This window comes from Oncorhynchus nerka, linkage group LG24 (assembly GCF_034236695.1).
Source record: "Oncorhynchus nerka isolate Pitt River linkage group LG24, Oner_Uvic_2.0, whole genome shotgun sequence".
NCBI classification, from domain to species: Eukaryota; Metazoa; Chordata; class Actinopteri; order Salmoniformes; family Salmonidae; genus Oncorhynchus; species Oncorhynchus nerka.
The window spans coordinates 99,838,576-99,849,103 of record NC_088419.1 but is presented as its reverse complement, the minus strand read 5'-3'; the positions used below and the strand labels follow the sequence as shown (position 1 = coordinate 99,849,103).

Sequence of the window (10,528 nt, the reverse complement as noted above, 5' to 3'; positions counted from 1 at the left end):
GTATCTAGATATATGGACTGGTACCATACGTATCTAGATACATGGACTGGTACCAGATACATGGAGGACCATACCATACGTATCTAGACACATGGACTGGTACCATACAGGAACCATACGTATCTAGATACATGGACTGGTACCATACGTATCTAGATACATGGACTGGTACCATACAGGAACCATACGTATCTAGACACATGGACTGGTACCATACAGGAACCATACGTATCTAGATACATGGACTGGTACCATACGTATCTAGATACATGGACTGGTACCATACGTATCTAGATATATGGACTGGTACCATACAGGAACCATATGTATCTAGATACATGGACTGGTACCATACAGGAACCATACGTATCTAGATACATGGACTGGTACCATACGTATCTAGATACATGAACTGGTACCATACAGGAACCATACGTATCTAGACACATGGACTGGTACCATACAGGAACCATACGTATCTAGATACATGGACTGGTACCATACGTATCTAGATACATGGACTGGTACCATACGTATCTAGATATATGGACTGGTACCATACAGGAACCATATGTATCTAGATACATGGACTGGTACCATACGTATCTAGATACATGGACTGGTACCATACCTATCTAGATACATGGACTGGTACCATACGTATCTAGATACATGGACTGGTACCATACAGGAACCATACGTATCTAGACACATGGACTGGTACCATACAGGAACCATACGTATCTAGATACATGGACTGGTACCATACGTATCTAGATACATGGACTGGTACCATACGTATCTAGATATATGGACTGGTACCATACAGGAACCATATGTATCTAGATACATGGACTGGTACCATACGTATCTAGATACATGGACTGGTACCATACCTATCTAGATACATGGACTGGTACCATACGTATCTAGATACATGGACTGGTACCATACGTATCTAGATATATGGACTGGTACCATACGTATCTAGATACATGGACTGGTACCATACGTATCTAGATACATGGACTGGTACCATACAGGAACCATACGTATCTAGATACATGGACTGGTCCCACACAGGAACCATACGTATCTAGACACATGGACTGGTACCATACAGGAACCATACGTATCTAGACACATGGACTGGTACCACACAGGAACCATACGTATCTAGACACATGGACTGGTACCATACAGGAACCATACGTATCTAGACACATGGACTGGTACCATACAGGAACCATACGTATCTAGATACATGGACTGGTACCATACGTATCTAGATACATGGACTGGTACCATACGTATCTAGATACATGGACTGGTACCATACAGGAACCATACGTATCTAGATACATGGACTGGTACCATACAGGAACCATACGTATCTGGACACATGGACTGGTACCATACGTATCTAGATACATGGACTGGTACCATACAGGAACCATACGTATCTAGACACATGGACTGGTACCATACAGGAACCATATGTATCTAGACACATGGACTGGTACCATACGTATCTAGATATATGGACTGGTACCATATGTATCTAGATATATGGACTGGTACCATACAGGAACCATACGTATCTAGATATATGGACTGGTACCATACAGGAACCATATGTATCTAGATATATGGACTGGTACCATACGTATCTAGATACATGGACTGGTACCATACGTATCTAGATATATGGACTGGTACCATACGTATCTAGATATATGGACTGGTACCATACAGGAACCATACGTATCTAGATACATGGACTGGTACCATACGTATCTAGATACATGGACTGGTACCATACGTATCTAGATACATGGACTGGTACCATACGTATCTAGATACATGGACTGGTACCATACAGGAACCATACGTATCTAGATACATGGACTGGTACCATACAGGAACCATACGTATCTAGACACATGGACTGGTACCATACAGGAACCATACGTATCTAGATACATGGACTGGTACCATACAGGAACCATACGTATCTAGATACATGGACTGGTACCATACAGGAACCATACGTATCTAGATATATGGACTGGTACCATACAGGAACCATACGTATCTAGACACATGGACTGGTACCATACGTATCTAGATACATGGACTGGTACCATACAGGAACCATATGTATCTAGATATATGGACTGGTACCATACGTATCTAGATACATGGACTGGTACCATACGTATCTAGATATATGGACTGGTACCATACGTATCTAGATATATGGACTGGTACCATACGTATCTAGATACATGGACTGGTACCATACAGGAACCATACGTATCTAGATACATGGACTGGTACCATACGTATCTAGATACATGGACTGGTACCATACGTATCTAGATACATGGACTGGTACCATACAGGAACCATACGTATCTAGACACATGGACTGGTACCATACAGGAACCATACGTATCTAGATACATGGACTGGTACCATACAGGAACCATACGTATCTAGATACATGGACTGGTACCATACGTATCTAGATACATGGACTGGTACCATACAGGAACCATACGTATCTAGATATATGGACTGGTACCATACAGGAACCATATGTATCTAGATACATGGACTGGTACCATACGTATCTAGATATATGGACTGGTACCATACAGGAACCATACGTATCTAGATATATGGACTGGTACCATACAGGAACCATATGTATCTAGATACATGGACTGGTACCATACGTATCTAGATACATGGACTGGTACCATACGTATCTAGATACATGGACTGGTACCATACAGGAACCATACGTATCTAGACACATGGACTGGTACCATACGTATCTAGATACATGGACTGGTACCATACGTATCTAGATACATGGACTGGTACCATACGTATCTAGATACATGGACTGGTACCATACGTATCTAGATATATGGACTGGTACCATACAGGAACCATACGTATCTAGATATATGGACTGGTACCATACGTATCTAGATACATGGACTGGTACCATACAGGAACCATACGTATCTAGACACATGGACTGGTACCATACAGGAACCATACGTATCTAGATACATGGACTGGTACCATACGTATCTAGATACATGGACTGGTACCATACAGGAACCATACGTATCTAGACACATGGACTGGTACCATACAGGAACCATACGTATCTAGATACATGGACTGGTACCATACGTATCTAGATACATGGACTGGTACCATACGTATCTAGATATATGGACTGGTACCATACAGGAACCATATGTATCTAGATACATGGACTGGTACCATACGTATCTAGATACATGGACTGGTACCATACAGGAACCATACGTATCTAGATACATGGACTGGTACCATACGTATCTAGATACATGAACTGGTACCATACAGGAACCATACGTATCTAGACACATGGACTGGTACCATACAGGAACCATACGTATCTAGATACATGGACTGGTACCATACGTATCTAGATACATGGACTGGTACCATACGTATCTAGATATATGGACTGGTACCATACAGGAACCATATGTATCTAGATACATGGACTGGTACCATACGTATCTAGATACATGGACTGGTACCATACCTATCTAGATACATGGACTGGTACCATACGTATCTAGATACATGGACTGGTACCATACAGGAACCATACGTATCTAGATACATGGACTGGTACCATACGTATCTAGATACATGAACTGGTACCATACAGGAACCATACGTATCTAGACACATGGACTGGTACCATACAGGAACCATACGTATCTAGATACATGGACTGGTACCATACGTATCTAGATATATGGACTGGTACCATACAGGAACCATATGTATCTAGATACATGGACTGGTACCATACGTATCTAGATACATGGACTGGTACCATACCTATCTAGATACATGGACTGGTACCATACGTATCTAGATATATGGACTGGTACCATACGTATCTAGATACATGGACTGGTACCATACGTATCTAGATACATGGACTGGTACCATACAGGAACCATACGTATCTAGATACATGGACTGGTACCACACAGGAACCATACGTATCTAGACACATGGACTGGTACCATACAGGAACCATACGTATCTAGACACATGGACTGGTACCACACAGGAACCATACGTATCTAGACACATGGACTGGTACCATACAGGAACCATACGTATCTAGACACATGGACTGGTACCATACAGGAACCATACGTATCTAGATACATGGACTGGTACCATACAGGAACCATACGTATCTAGACACATGGACTGGTACCATACAGGTACCATACGTATCTAGATATATGGACTGGTACCATACGTATCTAGATACATGGACTGGTACCATACGTATCTAGATACATGGACTGGTACCATACAGGAACCATACGTATCTAGATACATGGACTGGTACCACACAGGAACCATACGTATCTAGATATATGGACTGGTACCATACAGGAACCATACGTATCTAGATATATGGACTGGTACCATACGTATCTAGATACATGGACTGGTACCATACGTATCTAGATACATGGACTGGTACCATACGTATCTAGATACATGGACTGGTACCATACGTATCTAGATATATGGACTGGTACCATACGTATCTAGATACATGGACTGGTACCATACGTATCTAGATACATGGACTGGTACCATACGTATCTAGATACATGGACTGGTACCATACAGGAACCATACGTATCTAGATATATGGACTGGTACCATACGTATCTAGATACATGGACTGGTACCATACAGGAACCATACGTATCTAGATATATGGACTGGTACCATACGTATCTAGATACATGGACTGGTACCATACAGGAACCATACGTATCTAGATATATGGACTGGTACCATACAGGAACCATACGTATCTAGATACATGGACTGGTACCATACAGGAACCATACGTATCTAGATACATGGACTGGTACCATACAGGAACCATACGTATCTAGACACATGGACTGGTACCATACAGGAACCATATGTATCTAGACACATGGACTGGTACCATACAGGAACCATATGTATCTAGACACATGGACTGGTACCATACAGGAACCATATGTATCTAGACACATGGACTGGAACCATACGTATCTAGATACATGGACTGGTACCATACGTATCTAGATATATGGACTGGTACCATACGTATCTAGACACATGGACTGGTACCATACAGGAACCATACGTATCTAGACACATGGACTGGTACCATACAGGAACCATATGTATCTAGACACATGGACTGGTACCATACAGGAACCATATGTATCTAGACACATGGACTGGTACCATACGTATCTAGATATATGGACTGGTACCATACGTATCTAGATACATGGACTGGTACCATACAGGAACCATATGTATCTAGATATATGGACTGGTACCATACAGGAACCATACGTATCTAGATACATGGACTGGTACCATACGTATCTAGATATAGGGACTGGTACCATACGTATCTAGATACATGGACTGGTACCATATGTATCTAGATACATGGACTGGTACCATACGTATCTAGATATATGGACTGGTACCATATGTATCTAGATATATGGACTGGTACCATACGTATCTAGATACATGGACTGGTACCATACAGGAACCATACGTATCTAGATACATGGACTGGTACCATACAGGAACCATATGTATCTAGACACATGGACTGGTACCATACAGGAACCATACGTATCTAGATACATGGACTGGTACCATACGTATCTAGATATATGGACTGGTACCATACAGGAACCATACGTATCTAGATACATGGACTGGTACCATACGTATCTAGATATATGGACTGGTACCATACAGGAACCATACGTATCTAGATACATGGACTGGTACCATACGTATCTAGATACATGGACTGGTACCATACGTATCTAGATATATGGACTGGTACCATACGTATCTAGATACATGGACTGGTACCATACAGGAACCATATGTATCTAGATATATGGACTGGTACCATACAGGAACCATACGTATCTAGATACATGGACTGGTACCATACGTATCTAGATATATGGACTGGTACCATACAGGAACCATACGTATCTAGATACATGGACTGGTACCATACGTATCTAGATATATGGACTGGTACCATACAGGAACCATACGTATCTAGATACATGGACTGGTACCATACGTATCTAGATACATGGACTGGTACCATACGTATCTAGATATATGGACTGGTACCATACGTATCTAGATACATGGACTGGTACCATACAGGAACCATACGTATCTAGATATATGGACTGGTACCATACAGGAACCATATGTATCTAGACACATGGACTGGTACCATACAGGAACCATACGTATCTAGATACATGGACTGGTACCATACAGGAACCATACGTATATGGACTGGTACCATACAGGAACCATATGTATCTAGACACATGGACTGGTACCATACAGGAACCATACGTATCTAGATACATGGACTGGTACCATACAGGAACCATACGTATCTAGATATATGGACTGGTACCATACAGGAACCATATGTATCTAGATATATGGACTGGTACCATACGTATCTAGATACATTACATTTACATTTAAGTCATTTAGCAGACGCTCTTATCCAGAGCGACTTACAAATTGGTGCTTTCACCTTATGACATCCAGTGGAACAGCCACTTTACAATAGTGCATCTAAATCTTTTAAGGGGGGGGGGGGGGGGGGGTTACTTTATCCTATCCTAGGTATTCCTTAAAGAGGTGGGGTTTCAGGTGTCTCCGGAAGGTGGCTGGTACCATACAGGAACCATATGTATCTAGATATATATGTTCTTAAATAGATATATGTGAGCCAGTCACTCTTTTTCACTAATGTTAATTTAATATTTAGTTAAGAAATCATTATTTCGAGTATCTGTTCATTTTTTGGCAAAAAAAAAATGCTTGTCTGTGAATCTGTAACATTTGATCCGCGAGCGTTGTGAATCAAACATCATTCGTCTCTACCATGTAACACTAATTAGTCCTGTTGCCAGACTGTTAGTGTATACCAGGTGTACCACGGCAACCTGGGACACCCTGGTTAAAGAAATGTTAAATAAAAGCTTCTTTTTTTATTCATGTTTTCATGTTGATCTTTCGTTGTGTTCTAGGTGCTGGATAAGTACAACCCTCCGGACCACTTCCTACCAGAGTCCTACACCTGTTTCTTTCTCCTCAAGCTGCCCAGGTATTCCTGTAAGCAGGTGCTGGAGGAGAAGCTGAAATATGCCATCCACTTCTGTAAGAGTATTGATACAGACGACTACGCTCGAATCGCTCTGACCGGAGAACCAGCCGCGGACAACAGCTCTGAAGACTCGGACAATGAGGACGCAGACTCCTTCGCCTCCGACTCCACGCAGGACTACCTGACAGGCCACTGACCTCTGACCTCTGATCCAGCTTCTCTGACTCCACGCAGGACTACCTGACAGGCCACTGACCCCTGACCTCTAACCCCTGATCCAGCTTCTCTGACTCCACGCAGGACTACCCAACAGGCCACTGACCCCTGACCTCTAACCCCTGATCCAGCTTCTCTGACTCCACGCAGGACTACCTGACAGGCCACTGACCCCTGACCTCTAACCCCTGATCCAGCTTCTCTGACTCCACACAGGACTACCTGACAGGCCACTGACCCCTGATCCAGCTTCTCTGACTCCACTCTGGACTACCTAACAGGACCCTTAAAACCCATGACCCCTGACTCCAGGAGCCTAAGGGTGAGCAGGAAGGGCCCATATTAAAAGCTCAGCTGTAAAGACTAAAATGAAAGTTGTGTCTGTGTTAGTTAATCACCTATGAATACATCATTACATACCTGCATTCTACTAAAAATATATAATGTTCAATGTGCTTTAAGAGAAGAAGAGACGGACAGACAGTGGAATCCCAAATGGCACCCTAATCCCTATCTAGCAGCTCCCGGGTCCAGTACACTACATAGGGAATAGATTACCATTTGGGAGACACCGGAAGTGAGAGCTGCACATGTAAATGTTGTTGTTGTATCTGAAGTGATGTACGTTACAGCTGTAGGTGTTACAGAGAACAGGGTGTTTCATCTATAGAACAGCCCCCATTCAAATCAATGATGGCGTAATGGCTGGGCTGACTGGCGGTCCTGTCTATAGATTCTATATCTACGCTCCCAGCGCTGCTACAACTGTGACTTCTTACAGAACCTGTCTGTCCCTAGTTTGTTGTACAGTAAAACCATGTGACAAAATGAGTAGTATTATTTAGTTATTGTTTTGGGTAACAGTAGTGTTTCTTTATAAGAACATTTTTAACAAAACAAGATGTTTTACAGTTGACCGTTATGTCAATCAGAAGAGAAGAGAGCCAAGTGACGGGTGACTTTTTAAAGTGCGTTCCAAATGGCACAACATTCACTAAATAGTGCACTACTATACCATAGGGCACTGGTCAAATGTAGTGCACTACTATACCATAGGGCACTGGTCAAATGTAGTGCACTACTATACCATAGGGCACTGGTCAAATGTAGTGCACTACTATACCATAGGGCACTGGTCAAATGTAGTGCACTACTATACCATAGGGCACTGGTCAAATGTAGTGCACTACTATACCATAGGGCACTGGTCAAATGTAGTGCACTACTATACCATAGGGCACTGGTCAAATGTAGTGCACTACTATACCATAGGGCACTGGTCAAATGTAGTGCACTACTATACCATAGGGCACTGGTCAAATGTAGTGCACTACTATACCATAGGGCACTGGTCAAATGTAGTGCACTACTATACCATAGGGCACTGGTCAAATGTAGTGCACTACTATACCATAGGGCACTGGTCAAATGTAGTGCACTACTATACCATAGGGCACTGGTCAAATGTAGTGCACTACTATACCATAGGGCACTGGTCAAATGTAGTGCACTACTATACCATAGGGCACTGATCAAATGTAGTGCACTACTATACTATAGGGCACTGATCAAATGTAGTGCACTACTATATCATAGGGCTGCCATTTTACACATCTTTGACTGTGTCCTGTCTCCCCTACCCCTCCGTGTCCCCCTACCCCTCCTGACTGTGTCCTGTCTCCCCTACCCCTCCTGACTGTGTCCTGTCTCCCCTACCCCTCCTGACTGTGTCCTGTCTCCCCTACCCCTCCGTGTCTCCCTACCCCTCCGTGTCTCCCCTACCCCTCCTGACTGTGTCCTGTCTCCCCTACCCCTCCTTACTGTGTCCTGTCTCCCTACCCCTCCGTGTCTCCCTACCCCTCCGTGTCTCCCCTACCCCTCCTGACTGTGTCCTGTCTCCCCTACCCCTCCTGACTGTGTCCTGTCTCCCTACCCCTCCGTGTCTCCCCTACCCCTCCTGACTGTGTCCTGTCTCCCCTACCCTCCTGACTGTGTCCTGTCTCCCTACCCCTCCGTGTCTCCCTACCCCTCCGTGTCTCCCTACCCCTCCTGACTGTGTCCTGTCTCCCTACCCCTCCGTGTCTCCCTACCCCTCCGTGTCTCCCTACCCCTCCGTGTCTCCCCTACCCCTCCGTGTCTCCCCTACCCCTCCGTGTCTCCCCTACCCCTCCGTGTCTCCCTACCCCTCCGTGTCTCCCCTACCCCTCCTGACTGTGTCCTGTCTCCCCTACCCCTCCGTGTCTCCCCTACCCCTCCTGACTGTGTCCTGTCTCCCTACCCCTCCGTGTCTCCCCTACCCCTCCGTGTCTCCCCTACCCCTCCGTGTCTCCCCTACCCCTCCGTGTCTCCCCTACCCCTCCGTGTCTCCCTACCCCTCCGTGTCTCCCCTACCCCTCCGTGTCTCCCCTACCCCTCCGTGTCTCCCCTACCCCTCCGTGTCTCCCTACCCCTCCGTGTCTCCCCTACCCCTCCGTGTCTCCCTACCCCTCCGTGTCTCCCCTACCCCTCCGTGTCTCCCTACCCCTCCGTGTCTCCCCTACCCCTCCGTGTCTCCCCTACCCCTCCCCTGACACCATGTGTAGACAGTGGTCCTTCCTCTGGAATGTATATAGTGCCATGTACTTATGAAAAAGGTCTCATTCCCACATAATAAATGTTAATAAATGATGTTAAATAAATTTAAATGAAAACAACCGAAGCCTGGAGTTTGTGTTATTTCAGACACGGCAGGGATGGATACAGGAGAAGTCCACAATGTGACCCAATGGACAGGCAGTTGTGGAAGTCCCAGGTTTTGTCCCAAATAATACCTTATTCCCTATGTAGTGCACTACTTTTGGCCAGGGCCAGTATGGGTGCTGGTCCAAAGCAGTGCACTACATAGTGAATAGGGTGTCATTTGGTATGCCGACCCACTCTTCATCCTGTCAATGTCTAATGTTAGCTGACAGCTGTGAAGTCCACTGTATGTATTGTCATTTGTGAGGTCTTATGTTTGTATGGTCTTCTTGGTTGTAG

The 10,528-nt window shown here is 44.4% G+C and overlaps 1 protein-coding gene across 1 annotated transcript in view; it reads left to right on the top strand.

Annotated features, from left to right (window-relative positions):
• herc2 (HECT and RLD domain containing E3 ubiquitin protein ligase 2) overlaps nucleotides 1–10,203 on the top strand; it is a 326,293-nt gene extending 316,090 nt beyond the window's left edge. Inside the window, 1 exon segment of the mRNA XM_065008536.1 lies at nucleotides 7,218–10,203. Within this exon segment, the coding sequence (XP_064864608.1) occupies nucleotides 7,218–7,490 (273 nt within the window). The 3' untranslated portion in view covers nucleotides 7,491–10,203.
• Nucleotides 10,204–10,528: the final 325 nt, after the last annotated feature.